This window comes from Ailuropoda melanoleuca, chromosome 8 (assembly GCF_002007445.2).
Source record: "Ailuropoda melanoleuca isolate Jingjing chromosome 8, ASM200744v2, whole genome shotgun sequence".
Taxonomy (NCBI): Eukaryota; Metazoa; Chordata; class Mammalia; order Carnivora; family Ursidae; genus Ailuropoda; species Ailuropoda melanoleuca.
Window position 1 is genome coordinate 75,174,753 of NC_048225.1, and position 17,999 is coordinate 75,192,751.

Below are 17,999 nucleotides of genomic sequence, written 5' to 3' on the forward strand. Positions count from 1 at the left end.
TTCTGGTTCTCTCTCATTCTCTAAAATGGTTGGCTATTCATTCAAATATTTGAAAGGTTAATCATACAAAATTTTGCAGCAAGGCTTGAGATTAAGTGTAGTTCACAACTCTGGCCTATTTTCTGCTCAGTTCCTAAATGTTTCATGCACTCAGCAAGTATTTGATGGTGACTGCCTGATCGAGATCTATTCACATGCTTCTATCTGCTTTTGCATTTTCATTCAATATGCATATATTCATTCGTTCATTCTAGTGAGTTCCAATCAGGCAACAGGTAAGACATTTTGGAGTTTTGTCATCTTCTATCCCCTCTCAGTTTCGATTATGTTCATAAAGTTCATTCTCCCCTACACATATCTCACCCCTCAATTGTGAAAAAATAAATGTGCAATTCCACTTCTGTGGTAGAAAGCTCTCATGAATTGAGGGTTCCTACCTATAACTGAGATATGTGTGAGAAGCCAAGTAGGATAACCTATTACTTTGTTCTGCAATGCTCAGTAGGTGCCACCAGGTGGAAGCACACTAGCATTTTCCAGAACATGGAAGCTAAGCTAGCATCAACCAACCAGTTCATCAAAGTCAAGGAGGCATAAAACTTAAGTCAACTTTCTCTTTATGATAATGTTCTCTAAAGATGGTTAAGTCCATGAAAGTAATGGAGGTCAGAGGACAAATATATGAAATAAAACAGTCAATTGTATTATTAAATTAAGAGCTAAGCTTCCCACAGGCCTTGTCTGAGTACCTCTATGTCTGACATATTGAAGATAATCAGTGAAGATTTGTTTTGCCCTTCTCTAATTATATGTAACTATCCATTCTGTCCTCAGGTGCTGCCCATTCACTGGAAAGACTTCTTGTTTTTTTTGTTTTGTTTTTTTGTTTTGTTTTGTTTCATAAACTACCCTAGCCATTGTCTTCCAGAGTCTCACAGGCCCTTGTCCTATTGAACAATCCTGACTACCATTTGTATTCTATCAAAAATACTTTTTAATGTAGTAATTCTCCTTATATGACCCATGTGTGCTATCATGGTGAAAATAACTTCTACACTCAAAGAATATGTGTCCCTTCAACTAAACTATTCAATTTTCAAACAGGCAAGGAAATGTGAGCTAAACATGTTACCTTATATCATTAACATAAAAATTTTCCCTGGGTTTGCTCTTTTGGCACATCAGCATTTGAAAGGTGGGTGGGATTCAAGGAGGACGATGGCAGTGGAGTAGGAGGATGTAGACTTACTTTGTCTCATGAATACAAGTAGATAATTAACAAATTATCCTAAATACCCCAGAAATCTGAAGACCAGCAGAACAAACTCCACAACTAAAGGCAGCAAAGAGTCCAAATCAAAGATGGTAGGAAGTGTGTTCACACAGTTTGGGAGAGAAATGAATCATGAATGCTGTGGTGGGGAAGGGCAAGAGATAGACTAGCACAGAGGGAAGCACACAGGGAAGATGATTTCTCCATAGCAGTTGGCTTGGAATGCAAGAGGGGCCAAATTTCCTAAGTTCTTGCAACCACTGGGGCTTAAAGCCTGGAGTTTTAAAGGTCAGCAGGCTTGGCTCTGGGAAAGCCACAGGGTGCTGTTATTAGAGAGAAGGCAGTACAAACAGCCTGCAGACATACAGTGTGGAAACAGTGATATGAAGAGCATTCGAGGCACACAGTGGGGACGTTATTTGTTCTTCTCTGAGTGTGTCCCAGAGAGACAGCATTCATGGAGAGACTCCTCCAGGAGCAAAGGAACTCCCCTGCCCCTCAGAATTAACCCAGAGCCACGCATAGGGACCAGCACAGCACCAACACTAGCTACCTAACTTTCTTACACCAAGCCCTGACGCCCCATGATCCAGTAGAACCACCCCTCCCAATCACACTTGCCTTAGTCCCAGCCCAGCAGGCCCCCTTTCCCAGAAGCATGGCCCAAACCCCTGCCCAAACTCAGTCTCCTGACCTGGGAGTTTTGCAGGGTTTCCGTTCTGGTAGTCGTGGTGACAGGTCTCATCTCACAAGCAGACCAGAGCACCCACAGTTAAAACTTGCCACATTCAGGCCTGGAACCAAACACTGCCCACAATAGGTAAAGAGTCTCTGCAGACAACTGGCCTGAAGGATAAGATGGCCAGGACAGAACAGCAGAGTGCACACAGTACACATTGGAGATATTCCCTGAAACAACAAGCCCTGGGGAAGAGGGGACACTACACTGCAGGCCGCTACAGGATCTCTTCTTCATAAGGCCATTACCTTCAAGAACAAGGAGATGTAGCTGACTGTTTTAACACACAGAAGCAGGTACAGAGACCTAAACAAAATAAAAATACAGAGAAATTAGTCCCAAATAAAAGAACAGGACAAGCCCACAGCCAGATCTAAGTGAAAAACATAAATAACATGCCTGATAGAGAATTTAAAATAATGATCATAAAGATACTTGCTGGACTTGAGAAGAGAGTGGAAAGCATCAGTAAGAGCATTAACACAGAGATACAGAATTACATAGCATAGGTAAAGGGCTCAATAAATGAAATCAGAAAGAGGACTGATGGAATGAATAGCAGGCTTGGAGAAACTGAGGAACAAATCAATGACCTAGAAGACAGAGTAATGGAAAGTAATCAAGGTGAACAAAAGAGAGAAAAAAGAATTATACAAAATTAGAATAGACAGGGAACTCAGTGATTCCATCAGACATAATAACACTCATATTGTAGGAGTCCCAGAAGTAGAAGAAAAAAGCAGGGAGAAATTTTCTCGAAAAAAATAATAGCTGAAACGTTTTGGGGAAGGAAACAGACATCCAGATCCAGGAGGCACAGAGATCCTCCAACAAAATCAACAAAAGCAGACTCGCACCAAGACATATTGCAATTAAAATGGCAAAATATAGTGATAAAGAAAAAAAATTAAAGCAACAAGACAAAAGACATCACTCAGTTACAAGGGAAAACCCATGAGGCTGGCAGGAGATTTTTCAACAGAAACTCAGCAGGCCAGAAGATAGTGGCATGATATATTCAAAGTGCTGAATGGGATATATCTGCAACCAAGAATACTCTATCCAGCAAGGCTGTTATTCAGAAAAGAAGGAGAGATAAAGAGTTTCCCAATAAACAAAAACTAAAGGAGTTCATGGCCACTAAACCAGCCCTGCAAGAAATACTAAAGGGGACTGTCTGAGTGGAAACCAAAGATCACAATTGGCAGTATAAAGATAGGAAATACAAAAGCAGTAAAAAAAATGAATATTTCTGTAAAAAGAATCAGTCAAGGAACTCACAAAATAAAAAGATGTAAAATATGACAACATATACCTAAAATGTGGGGAGGAGAAGAGAAGAGAATGCGTTCAAATTTAAGTGACCATAAACTTAATATAGACTGAAGAGGTTGTATACAAACCTAATGGTAACCATATATCAAAAACAACTAGTAAACATGCAAAGAATAAAGGGAAAAAAAAACCAAATATATCACTAAAGAAAACCAGTAAACTACAATAGAGAGAAAGACAAAGGATCAGAGAAAATCTTCAGAATCAGCCACAAAACAGGTAATGAAATGGCAATAAATACATATCTAACAATAATTACTTTGAATGTAAATAGATTAAATGCTCCAATCAAAAGACATAGGTTAACAGAATGGTTAAAAAATCAAGACCTATCTATATGCTTCCTACAAGAGACTCACATCAGACCTGCAGATTGAAAGCAAGGGGATGGAAAAACATTTATCATGCTAATGAACATCAAAAGGAAGTCAGAGTACCAAAGCATGTATCGGAAAACTAAACTTTAAAACAGACTGTAGGGGCGCCTGGGTGGCTCAGTCAGTTAAGCATCTGCCTTCAGCTCAGGTCATGATCCCTGCTCAGTGGGGAGTCTGCTACTCCCTCTGCCCCTCCCCCTGCTTGTGTCTTTCACTCTCTCTCTGTCTTTCTCTCTTGCAAAAATAAATTTTAAAAAATTTTAAAACAGATTGTAACAAGAGACAAAGAAAGTCACTATATAATAATAAAATGGGCTTTCCAATGAGAAGATACAACAATTATAAATGTTTATGCACCTAACATGGGAGACCCAAATACATAAAACAATTCATTACAAACATAAAAGAATTAATTGATAGTAATACAGCAATAGTAAGGTACTTCACCACCCCACTTACATTAATGGACAGATCATTCAAACAGAAAATCAATACAGAAACAGTGGTTTTGAATGACACACTAGGCCAGATGGCTATAACAGATATATTCAGAGCACTCCATCCTGAAACAGCAGAATACACTTTCTTCTCAAGTGCACGGAACATTCTCCAGAATAGATCACATACTAGGACATGAAAAAACTCTCAACAAATTCAAAAAGATCAAAGTCATACCACACATCTTTTCTGACCACAACGTTATGAAACTAGAAATCAACCCATGAGGGGCGCCTGGGTAGCACAGTTGTTAAGCGTCTGCCTTCGGCTCAAGGCGTGATCCCGGCATTCGGGTATCGAGTCCCACATCAGGCTCCTCCGCTGGGAGCCTACTTCTTCCTCTCCCACTCCCCTGCTCTGTTCCCTCTCTCACTGGCTGTCTCTCTGTCACAGCAATAAATAAAATCTTTAAAAAAAAAAATCAACCATAAGAAAAAATTTGGAAAAACCACAAATAAATGGAAGTTAAATAACATGCAACTAAACAATGAATGGATCAACCAGCAAATAAAAGAAAAATTAAAAATAACTTGGAAACAAATGAAAATGAAAACACATGGTTCAAAGCCTTTGGAATGCAGCAAAAGCAGTTCTAAGAGGGAAGTTTATAGCAATACAAGCCGACCTCCAGAAGTAAGAGAACTCTCAAATAAACAGCCTAACCTTACACCAAAAGGAGCTAGAAAAAGAACAACAAACAAAACCTAAGACCAGCAGAAGAAAGAAAATAATAAAGGTTAGAGCAGAAGCAAATAATATAGAAACTAAAAACAAAACAAACAAACAAAACCCCCAATAGAACAGATCAGTAAAACCAGGAGCTGGTTCTCTAAAAAAAAAATCAATAAAATTGATAAACCTCTAGCCAAACTTAATATGAGAAAAGAGAAAAGACTCACATAAATAAAATTATAAATGAGAGAGAACTAACAACCATCACCATAGAAAAATAAACAATTTTAAGAGAATATTATGAAAAATGATATGCCAACAAATTGGACAAACTAGAAGAAATAAATAAATTCCTAGAAACATATAAACTACCAAAAAAATGAACAGGAAAAAATAGAATATTTGAGCAGACTGATTACCAGCAATGAAACTGAATCCGTAATCAATAAGCTCCCAAAAAACAAAAATCCAGGACCAGACAGCTTCACAGGTGAATTCTACAAAACATTTAAAGAAGAGTTAATACCTAGTCTCTCAAAGTATTCCAAAATATAAAAGAGGAAAGAAAACTTCCAAATTCATGCTATGAAGCCAGCGTTACCCTGATATCAAAACCAGATAAAGACACCACAAAAAAAGAGAACTAGAGATCAATATCTCTGATAATCAAAATCCTCAACAAAATATTAGCAAATAGAATCCACCAATACATTAAAAAAATCATTCACCATGATCAAGTGGAATTTATTCCCAGGATGTAAGTGTGGTTCAATATTCACAAATCATTCAACGTGATATATCACATCAATAAAAGGATAAGAACCATACAATCATTTCAATAGATGCAGAAAAAGCATTGACAAAATGCAATATCCATTCATGATAAAAACCCTCAACAACATAGGTCTAGAGGGAACATATCTCAGCATAATAAAAGCTATCTATGAAAAACCCATAGCTCACATCATCGTTACTGGGGGAAAACTGAGAGCTTTTCTCTTAAGATCAGGAAGAAGACAAGGATGCCAATTCTCACCACTTTTATTCGATATAGTACTGGAAGTCCTAGCCACAGCAATCAGACAACAAAAAGAAATAAAAGGCATCTAAATTGATGAGGAACAATGGAAATATTCACTATTTGCAGATTACATGATACTCTATATAGAGAACTCAAAAAAACCCACCAAAAAACTGTTAGAACTGATGATCAAATTCAGTAAAGCCACAGGATACAAAATTAATCTACAGAAATCTATTGCATTTCTATACACCAATAATGAAGCATCAGAAAAAGAAATTAAGAAAACAATCCCATTTACAACCGCACCAAAAATAATAAGATACCTAGAAATAAACCAAACCAAGGAGGTTAAAGAGCTATACTCTGAAAACTATAACAACACTGATGAAAGAAGTTAAAGATGACACAAAGAAACAGAATGACATTCCATGCTCATGGATTGGCAGAACAAATATTGTCTACAGTACCCAAAGCAATCTATAGATTTTATGCAATCCCTATGAAAATACCACCGGCATTTTTCATAGAGCTAAAACAAATAACCCTAAAATCTGTATGGAAGCACAAAAGACCCTGAATAGCCAAACGATCTTGAAAAAGAAAAGCAAAACTGGAGACATCGCAAGTCTGGACTTAATTTATATTACAAAGCCGTATATCAAAACATTATGGTACCGGCACAAAAATAGAAACATAGATCAATAGAACAGAATAGAAAACCCAGAAATAAACCCACAATTATATTGTCAATAAATCTTCAACAAAGGAGGAAAGAATACCCAATGGGAAAAGACAGCGTCTTCAACAAATGGTGTTGGGAAAACTGAACAGAAACATGCGAAATAATGAAAATGACCACTTTCTTACACCATACACAATAGTAAACTCAAAATGAATTAAGGATCTAAATGTGAAACCTGAAACCACAAAAATCCTAGAAGAGAACACAGGTAGTAACTTCTTTGACATTGACCATAGCAACTTCTTTCTAGATAGGTCCCCTGAAGCAAGGAAAATAAAAGCAAAAATAAACTATTAGGACTCCATCAGAATAAAAATTTTCTGCACAGAGAAGGAAACAACCAACAAAACTAAGAGACCACCTATGGAACAGGAGAATATATTTGCAAATGACATATCTGATAAAAAGTTAGTATCCAAAATATATAAAGAACTTAGAAAACTCAACACCCAAAAAACAAATAATCCAATCAAAATATGGGCAGAAAACATGAATAGGTATTTCTCCAAAGAAGACCTCCAGATGGCCAACAGGCACATGAAAAGATGCTCAGCATCACTTATCATCAAGGAACTGTAAATCAAAACTACAATGAGATACCACCTTCCACTGTCAGAATGGCTAAAATCAAAAACAGAAGAAACAACAGGTTTTGGCAAGGATGTGGAGGAAAGGAACCCTCTGGCACTGTTGGTAGAAATGCAAACTGGTGCAGCCACTCTGGAAAACAGTATGAAGGTTCCTCAAAAAGTTAAAAATAGATCTATCCTATGATCTAGGAATTGCACTACTGGGTATTTATCCAAAGAATGCAAAAACACTAATTCAAAGGGATACACGCACCCCTATGTTTATAGTTGCATTATTTATAATAGCCAAGATATGGAAACAGCCCAAGTATCCAACTGATGAATGGATAAAGAAGATGTGATATCTATAATGGAATATTACACAGCCATAAAAAAGAATGAATCTTGACATGTGCAACCACAAGGATGGAGCTAGAGTATTATGCTAAGCGAAACAAGTCAGTCAAAGAAAGATAGATACCATATGATTTCACTGATATGTGGAATTTAAGAAACAAAGCAAATGAGCAAAGGGGGAAAAAACAGAGTGAGAGAGACAAACCAAGAAACAGACTCTTAACTATAGAGAATCAAACTGATGGTTACCAGAGGGGAGACACATAGGGGTGTGGGTGAAATAGGTGATGGGGTAAAAGGAGTGCACTTGTCATGATGAGCACCAGCTAATGTATGGAATTGTTGAGTCACTGTATTGTACACCGGAAACTAATATAATAGTGTATGTTTACTAACTGAAATTATAATTTAAAAAAATAAATAAAAGAAGGGTGGAGGATTTCCGATCACAGCTGACAGATTGTACACGTGTCTTTCTCTCCTCTCCTTTAAAGTCCTCACAAAATGGTAGTAATGACATTTGTGAAATTAGTACAAATTTTTGATGGGCTAGAGATGTCAGTAAACTTCTGGATGATAGAAAAGACAGAAAATGGTAACTGACAAAGCCTAGCACAGGAAGCTGAAAGGCAGGTGCATGTGATTAACAAGGGGGTACAGATTTTTAGGAAGCAGTTTGCCCTGTGCAGCCCTGGAGAAGCTGGAGCTGTGGAAGTCCAGTAATTAAAGGTCAGAGGCAAAGGACAGCCAAAAATATATGCATTAACTGAAAGGATTCACTGAAAGTTTATATAGAAGAATCCATATTGCCTTCCATCCCCCTTGACACATGTGCTATATTCCACAGGGACATGGACCATCGGCAGGTAAAATTTGAGGACTTTTCCTCAAAATGTTGAGAAACTCCCTGAGAAAATTGTCTTGATTATGTTGTTTCCATATATTTCAGCATGGCCCCAGCTTCCCCACCCAACCACTCTAAAGCAAAGCCCACCTGTTGACAAGCCTTGCTCACATACCTGAATCCTGCCAGGAAGCATTACATTGTTAAGTACGACTAGATAACTAAGGTTTGCCAGACATTTGATTAAACCCTGCCAATACAAGAGTCAGCCCAAGATAAATAAAGAGAAAAACGTGATTGTCAAAAATAAAGAGACAACTCAGGGCACAGGTGAGACTTTAGCCTCAAAGAGGGTAGAGAAGACATATTTACAAGCCAAAAGAAAATATAAGTAAGCACGGCTCATGCATTGAACAATTTTACTTAGTCACAATAATAAGACTACATTATTGATTTTCAACTTTTAGGATCAATCTAGAGATCAATCACCAAAAAACTCAAATAAGTCAGTGAATACAATGCAAATGCTATAAACTTAACAATGCAAAAACACAAGTGCAGCGAATCGTTTAGTGGTTCTTCAACAAGTTAAATATAGTATTAATATGTGACCCAGCAATCCTAGGTATATACCCAAAAGAATTTAAAACAGATGCTCAAACAGAAACTTCTACACAATGTTCGTAGTGGCTCAATTCACAATAGCCAAGAAGTGGAAACAACCTAATTGTCCATCAGCAAAGTGAATAGAAAAATAAAATGTGGTATATTCATACAATGGAATATTACTCAGCCATAAAGATAAATGAATTCAGATATATAGTGCAACACACACGAAACTTAAGAACATCACACTAAGTGAAAGGAACTATCCACAAAAGGCTACATGGTGTACGATTCCATTTATATGAAATAGCAGAATAGGCAAATCCACAGAGACAGAAGGCAGCTTTGTGGTTGCCAGGAACCAGGAGGACAGAGGCATAAGGAATGACTGTTTAATGGTACATGGTTTTCACTTGAGGTGACGAAAAAGATTTAGAGCTAGAGGGGTGCCTAGATGGCTCAGTCAGTTAAGTGTCTGACTCTTGGTTTTGGCTCAGGTCATGATCTCAGGGTCATGAGATTGAGCCCCTGTCAGACTCCAAGCTCAGTGCAGAGCCTGCTTAAGATTCTCTATTTCCCTCTCCCTCTGCACCTCCCTCCTCCAGTCATGCTCTCTCTCTCTCTCTCAGGAAAGAAAAAAAGGATTTAGAGCTAGACAGAGGTAATGGTTGTTGAACATTGTGAATGAACTTAATGTCCACCGAGTTATGTACTTTAAAATGATTAAAATGATAAATTGTAGGTTATGTATATTTTTTGCCACAATAAAAAAATGCAAAATAAAATACAGGCAAAAGAAGTAGGGAAGTAGAAAGTGATAGAAAAAAAGTTGAAGGGGAATAAGAGTGCTCCAAAACACCTACTATATAAAGTGGAGGATCAACAAGATATATTACAAACAAGAAATAAAAGTATTACCATATTATGCAAATAGAAATGCTAAAATAGTATTTTCTAAAAATAGTAATACACCTAACGGGTAATATGCTATTTTGAGAGGATTGTAGCATCCTCTCATAGTGGAAAGATGTAATTGAGCCAAACCCTAATTTATCACAGCAGGAAGAGATAGGCAATGTCCTAAACTGATATTAGAACAGAAATGGAAGTCCATTGTTAGAGATAAAGAGGTGACTTCCAGAAAAAGCAGCTAAAAAACTTAGGAGTGGTTTCCTCTGGAATTTAACACCTAAAACTATCATTATTGTTAAGATAAGAAACTGGAGGGGCCAGATCTACAAAGAAGGATTCCAGTAGGAAAGGGTCAGAAAACCAAGCAGAAATACTTAGACTAAGGGATGAATACTGAGACACTTCTTTTCCCAGATATTGACCTTTCTTTTCTTTCCAGCACTTGGATAGATTTTCTATAAAAACAGGGCCATATTGTATTGGAAGTTCCCAAACTCTTATGTTGGGGAGGGTGTAGCTGTGGTTGGCACACTTCTGAAGGGGCTGTGCATGCATAATCAGTGTGCTCCATGGTTCATATAGCCTTCTTCCTACCTTGTCCTACCCAAGGTCATGTTCCCCACCCTCCTCAAACAAGCCATACAATCTAGACATGGCCGCACCTACAATAGAGACAATACCTAGACAGACCTGATCCAGCAAACAGAATAGACAGACCACTGATAGTTTCATTTACAAAAACACCTGCTACGAATTGCGCATCCACAGATTCTTGGGAAGAGATAATCAGAAAGGCCATTTGAGGCAAAAGTTATAATACAATAAGACTTTAGGGGCAAACCCCTATAAATTGTCCCCAGTGTCTGGGAACTAAGCTGGGAAAAGTACTCCTCCATCATACCCAATACAAAAATACAACTCTCTGCTCTGGTGATTCTTAAAATCTTGCCATTGATGGAAAAAGAAAGTTGGAATGCAACTCCAAAGAAAAGAACATCCAAGGAAAGAAAACAGGTATCCCTAGAGCCTAGAGTAGAGGCATCCCATACTGTCTGCTTCTAGATTCTCCTAAGTCATAGGACTCCTAGAATAGAGGGTCTCCAAGGCCAGCCCTACAAAAAAGTATGGGCAGAAAGAATCAGAGAACATCCACAGAAGCAAAAGATTATCTCCCCTTCTTCTACTGAGACTATCACTCCCGACATCCTTGTTCACTTATGCCTTTGGTCATTGATCCAGGTTGCTTCCCATTCTTAGGAATAACTCTGTGTGCATGTGTGTGTGCATGTGTGTGTGTGTAGATTGAGAGAGAGAGAGAGAGAGACTGGGCAAGCAACATAAGAGGCAGGGACAAGGGGCCATAGGAGACAAGAAGAAAGAAGAAGCAGGCCTCAGAATCTTCCCAGAGCATTGACTTGGACTCTATCTTTTACCACCAACATTTGCTCTAATCCTCAAAGAATCTATTTAGGAAAAGTAATCACCTGTCAGAAACAAGAAGGCTCACTAGTTTACCAAACCTACATGTAAATAGAATTCTTTTTATTTAAAAAAATGGTAATGGCACTCAAACTTTCACAGAAGCAGAACGTCTCTTCCACCTCTCTTTTCTTCTTGACAAATCAAGATGAAAATCTAAATATTTGAGTAGCCTGTGTGTCAAGGAAATTGTAGGAGGAAATACGTATATATTCTAATAGTAGCTTTGACATCAGAAGTAAATGCCCCGAGTTTTAAAAAATGAATTTCCCTGGGAAGAATTCCAGGGAGGAATTCCAGGAGGAAAAGTTACATTTCTCCAGTGTAACTGAAGTGTGTCATCTTAAGTATGTCATACATAGAGAAGAAAGCATGAAAGTTTTAGGGTATCCATCCCTGCCCCAAGATTCTGGGAATTTGCTACCTAAAAATGGCTACCTGATTCATGGAATAGAAACTGGCATTAGTTGAGTTGCTATTCTTTACAAGCACTTTGCTAAGAACTTTCTTTTTTGTCATAAATAGCCCCCCAATAACTATTACACGGTAGCATTTGTTATCCACATTTCATAGATGAGGAAATTGAGGCTCAGGAACAGATTTGAATATAGATTTTGTAAGTTCTGAAGCTCATCCTCTAATCCTAGTCTGCTTTATATATTAGAGGATCAGATGTAGACATGCAATGTTAACTATGCATAGCAAATGCATTTTGTCCTCCTTTGTTTTTCCATTAGGGAAGTGTTGATGCTCCATGTTTGGGTGTCCTGGCAGCAGAACTGTCTCTTCTGTGTTGCCACAATGATCCCTTAATCACCCAACAAGCATCCTCAGGATTGTATCACCTCCTCTGCCTTGCAAAGTGTCAGAATGGTAAGAACGATTTACCATCTCTTCTATTGGATACTAAGAATTTGTCCCTATTATTCTAATTGTGGGTCCCAAGAAGACTCTATGTTCGTAGATTTCTAAATCCTTCCCCAAGATCTATAGCCCCACTTTCTAAAATATATTTTGTAATCTTTTTTAGAATTAGCAAAATATGCTAGTAATATTTGGTTCTTCAAGATCTCTAAAGTACTATACTTAGATTAGTGTTGGGTGTTAATGGTGGGGACAGGAATGCTGCGGGGAGAAAGGGGAGAAGAAGAAGATTAGGGAAGAAGAAGAAAGATCACCAATGGGACTTTTAAGAAGGAGGCATATTTTCCCTTCTCATGGGGCATCAAATAGAATACTCAGATTCTTGCTTCCGTGGTTGGGAAAATTTAGCCCAAGAGTAAAATAAATGCTGCTCTGGGCAGCCTAACAAAACATAAAAGCAAGTCCTGAAAGTATCAAACTGTTTCCAAATAATTTAAACAGAGGACAGATTTATCCTCCCATAATACATAATTCATATATATATATACATATTTGTTCTTAAGGCGTTGAACATCAGATAACAAAGGACAATGAGGTAGAATACTCAACGAGTTTTGGTCCATTAGAAGGAAAAAAATTTTCTCTAGACTAAATTGTTTTAGTGCCACTTAACAAAGCTTAAAACTTAAAAACAAGATCTCAAAAGATCAAGTGATCTCCAAGTACTTTAAATGCTCCTCAGAATGAAGCTCAAGTCTAGGAATACAAAAATTCCAGCACTCAGCAAGTCAAAACTCAGTGTCTGGCGTCCAGGAAAAATTACTAGGTATGCAAAGAAGCAGACTACAACCCATAAGGAGGAGAGGAATTAACCAAAACTGACCCAGATGATAGAATTAGTAGACAGGGATATTAAAACAATTGTTGTAATATATTCCATTCATTTAAGGAGTCAGAGAAAAAGATGAGCGTGTTTAGTAGAGATATAGAAAAATTTCTGAAAGACTTCAGTTGAAACTCTGGAGATGAAAACTGCAATATCTGAGATGAAGGAGCTCCGGCAGAGATGAACAATGTAATTTTCCTGCTCTGCAACTTCCCCAGCTCCTTGCAAAATGCCTCCAAGACTGCTCTCCTACCAAAAAACAGTCCAACTTAGCAACAGCTTTTCCAGCGCACTGAGTAATGCATTTGATGGCCTTAATGTATTCACTCTCTGCTCAACCTATTAAAATTATGTCTTTCATTCAGATTTCACAGAGGCCTCACTTAAACACTTTATGGACCCTGGATCAGTGCTGTCATAATATTTGATGGGATTTAAATCAGCAGAGAGTTAAATTTCAGAATACTTTAGATCTCCAGAATTGGGTAGGAAGGAGAAATTGGAAATAGCAATGTCATAGAAGGAACCAGTGATCAAATAAAAACCTTACACTTTTTCCCTTAATACAGCGGATACTGAAAAAAATAGATCCAAAACGAATGATAAGTCTGGAAATCACTACCTCATGCCTACTCCCTCTGATATAGAATTCCAACCTAAGGTCTTGCAACAGGACAAAACTAAAATTACCCAGGTAACTTGCTCCCCACCCCCCACTTTATCCTATGGCTTTTATTTCATGTGTGTTATTACTTTAAGTGGCAAGTTATTTCAACAGTTCATATTTTTAAATAAATGTTTTCTATGTTTTTAAAGTTCAGTGAAGCACAGAGTAAATAATGTGTACTTGGTTTCCCAATGTTCATCTCTACGAATGAGAATGATGCCTATTATTCCTGAATATAGCAATTTATATTATTTTATGTGATCCTTACAGAATGAAAATAAGAGAAGTGTTTTCTAGTTTTATTCTTTTTGTTCGATTAATAAATACGCACTAAAGATCGGCAACTTCTGGTTATTTAGCAAACGTAATGGAGTCGCCAGTTAACAGGCTTTTCAATAGTATTATATTTCACTCAACAAGCATCAAAATAACCTGCTCTAGATTTTGTTTTTAAAAACCTATGAAATTTTAAAAAATTAAGTTGAAGTGGAAAGCTTAGTACCAAGTAAATAGTTTTTACATTGACCCAACCCTGGGAAAAGCCATGAGGCTCCGAATACTCCCTCACTTTCTCCAAAGTACAGGGCTTATCCATATGCTTGAGAGGTCACCCCGCTCTGCAGCCTAGGTTGGGCTGTCCCCACAGATGGCCTTCTAGCCTCACACACTGAGCCAACAGCTCAGCAAAGCTGCTGGGAAGCCCTTCAGGCAAATTCACCTCTTGGGGTGGGAGAGTCTTATGGTTCCTCCTAAAACTACATACATAAAGCAGTGTCTTCTCCTCCCATGGCTGAGATAGATAGAATTGTGGGAGGCTGAGGAGCTGTGGAAGTGATAAATCTTATATAATATGGGCAAAAATACTGCATAGGTATCGTCAATATGTGTTTGCACAATGGTGCATTTTTCCAAAATCAAGCATTCTTCTTAGCCACCTCCCCTCAAAAATCACGAGCCTGGTTGACTACGAAATCGTCCACTTACGTGAAGAAACCAAGCATCTGTATAGGTTTACTAGAAAATTCTTCTACATTCTTCAATCTCCACTCCAGTGCCCTGGAGTTGGAATCCGGAACACCATGACTGAGCTAGTGAGTGGAGCACTGGCAGCCCCCTCAGAGCCCCTTCCAAGCAGTTCATGAGGCTAACTACCACCAATTTCGTGTTGCGTTCTGTCTTTTCTGAGTTTAATGTCCTTCCGATTTGGAAATGCTGGGGCTTGGAGGGAGGGTGCCCTGGGTCCTCGCGTTCATGACCTGTTATTTGGTTCCCATTTGTGAGACCAAAGCAGGCCAGTCGTGCCCTGTGTGCAAGAGCAGTAGCTGGAAAACCCTGAGGTGGGGACTTTCAGAGGTAGATTGGAACAGGTGTTTTGAGAGAATCTGAGGTTGTAATAATGGAATCAAGGAGACTATAGCCAAAGACAAAGTCCAAAGGATGTGACTAGGAGGATAAGCATCAAGGTTTTTAGCCAAGAGAGCTAGAAACAAAACACCATGAAATGGGAGGATCAAATTTAAAAAAAAAAAAAAAAAAGAGCAGGTTACAGATTAAGAGCCTGTTCTTTTATATAGTGACCAGTTATAAGAGAGGACACTGTCTTCTGAAGGAGCCACAGAGGGTCATAAAAGTGTCACAGACTAAACAAAAAAAAATGTTTATGCCAAATAAACTAGTAATCTCACTCATGGGAATTTTTAGAAACAAAAAAAACTCAAAATAATATATCTACTTATGAGAAGAGTTTCTTCACAGATGTGTGGTTTATTTTTTAACAAACTGTGTGTCAAACACAGAGAAAGAGATGATAAATTGTGGAATATCAAGTTAATAGTATACCATGCAGCCATTATAATGAGTAGCAGCAAGAATATATAAGGGTGCCTGGGTGACACAGCGGTTAAGCGTCTGCCTTCGGCTCAGGGCGTGATCCCGGCGTTCTGGGATCGAGCCACGCATCAGGCTCCCTGCTCCACTGGGAGCCTGCTTCTCCCTCTCCCACTCCCCCTGCTTGTGTTCCCTCTCTCGCTGGCTGTCTCTCTCTGTCAAATAAATAAATAAAATCTTTAAAAAAAATAAAAATAAAAAAATAAAAATCAGAAGAAAAAAATAAATGTAATTCCACTTGAATTATCAATATCTAGACAGTTGTAAAATATGATTTTTAACGTTTTTGAATGGAGGAAGAGGGCCACAACAGCAAAAATGCCTAAAGCCTACAAAAATCACTTGGCTCTACCTGGCCCCAGAGCTTCCTCCAGAGTGATTGAATTCAGTTGTCTTCCTTATATCACCATAGGTAAGGCGTGAGGTCACAGCTCTCCTTTTTGGTTTCAGAGTGTAGGACACACCCTACTGCCATCCTTGCTGACTGATTTTGTGTGGAGTCTCTTGATGAAACTCTCTTCACCTAATCACATAACCGCATTCAAGGCATCAACCATGCTGAAACTGACCCTGGAGTATCACGCGCATAAGGTCACCATGGTAAGATACGCCACCGTGAGTAGAGGAACACCGATTTTATTCTCTAAAGTGCTCTTGTTGCCTTTGTTATATGCCTACTTCTTTTCCTCTGTATTTCTTGCTATTGTTCGTTATGTTACTTTATTCAGATGAGGCTTTTTTTTGTGAAATATTTCAAGCACGCAGAAAAGTTTAGAAAATAATGTCATGAACATTTACCTACCAATCATACCAAATCATAGCATCTTGCCACATTTGCATCAGGTTTTTTTTTAATTTTTAAAATACCATTTGTTCAACAAATATTTCATGAGGACCAGTAAATGCAGTGTATTTTTACCACCTTTTTTTTATTATGTTCAGTTAGCCACTGTATGGTATATCATTAGTTTTTGATGTAGTGTTCAATGATTCATTAGTTATGTATGACACCCAGTGCTCATCACAACACGTGCCCTTCTTAATACCCATCACCCTGACCCCCTCCCCCCACCCCCTCCTCTCTGTAACCCCCAGTTTGTTTCCCGGGGTCCAGAGTCTCTCATGGTTCATCCAGCTCTCTGATTTCCCCCCCTTCAGATTTCCCTCCCTTCCCTATGATCCTCCGTGCATCAGTTTTTTTAAAGAATACATTAATAACAGTAAAATAGTACATATATAATTGAAATCTCCTGTGTAACCACTAGGGGAAGTTTTCAAGGACCCTCAGCTTGCTATAGGGCTGGTTACATAATTCGTGGGGCCAAGCGCACATGAATGTAGGGCTTCCTGTTCAAAACATAGGGGAAAAGTGCCATTAAATATACAAACATATGAAGGTTTTTTTTTTCCTTTCCTCCAGTCGCTTTCTTTCTCAATTTGTCATAGCATTTTTATTTTCAATTTAATGTCTTTCTAAGCTAAAAAAAAAAAAAGCAACTAAATTTTTGAAATAACACAAAATTTACCATCTTTATATTGTGCAATGCCAGTGGTAGATGTAAATGTAACAGCATTTAACTCAACAAAATAATGCAATTCACATTTTGTGGCTCATACAGGAATATGTTTTGGCTCAGGTCATGATCTGGGGGTCCTGAGATCCAGCCACACAGAGCTCCTCCTCACTCAGTGTGAAGTCAGCTTGAGATTCTTTCCCCTCCCTCCCCTCCTGTTTCTCCTCCCGCTCGCATGCACTCTCTCTCTCTAAAACTAACTAAATAAAATATTTTAAAAATAAAATAAAATCAGTTATGATGGAAAATTGTTCATGGTTAAAATTATCCCTGAAAAATCCCTAAATTGCCCATGTAGAATGTGGTTTACAATCTCTAAATAAATCTAACATGGCAAGTCTTTTCTTAAGAATTAAAGCAGATCATTATTGCTATCCTTGAGTGTATAGTAACATAGCTGGCTTGTTTTGGGGCATGCTGCATGGAAGGGAAAGGGGGTGAGAAGAAAGAGCTCTAAACTCATAGTTAAAAGGTCTATGGAGAAGAGCAATGTTTAATGTCCCCCATTTCATGTTCACCATGCAGCATACGCAGTGTGAGGAATGTCCTGCACTCTTAACACTTCGCTTATTTATTTATATTTATTTATTGCTTGGAGAAGGGGGTGGTGCCGATAACTGACTGTATATGAGACAATTGTAGTGGAATGTAAATTACGTCAACCAACATTTCAGCTTATGATCTCTGAGGAATA

The 17,999-nt window shown here is 38.1% G+C and overlaps 1 protein-coding gene across 1 annotated transcript in view; it reads left to right on the forward strand.

The window, feature by feature from the left end:
- Positions 1-17,999, forward strand: part of MROH9 (maestro heat like repeat family member 9) — a gene marked incomplete at its 5' end in the record, with an annotated part of 56,758 nt that overhangs the window by 6,709 nt on the left and 32,050 nt on the right. The window contains 3 exons of the mRNA XM_034667645.1: positions 12,165-12,300; positions 13,747-13,871; positions 16,182-16,331. Of these exons, the coding sequence (XP_034523536.1) occupies positions 12,165-12,300; positions 13,747-13,871; positions 16,182-16,331 (411 nt within the window). The remainder of the gene's footprint in view (positions 1-12,164; positions 12,301-13,746; positions 13,872-16,181; positions 16,332-17,999) is intronic.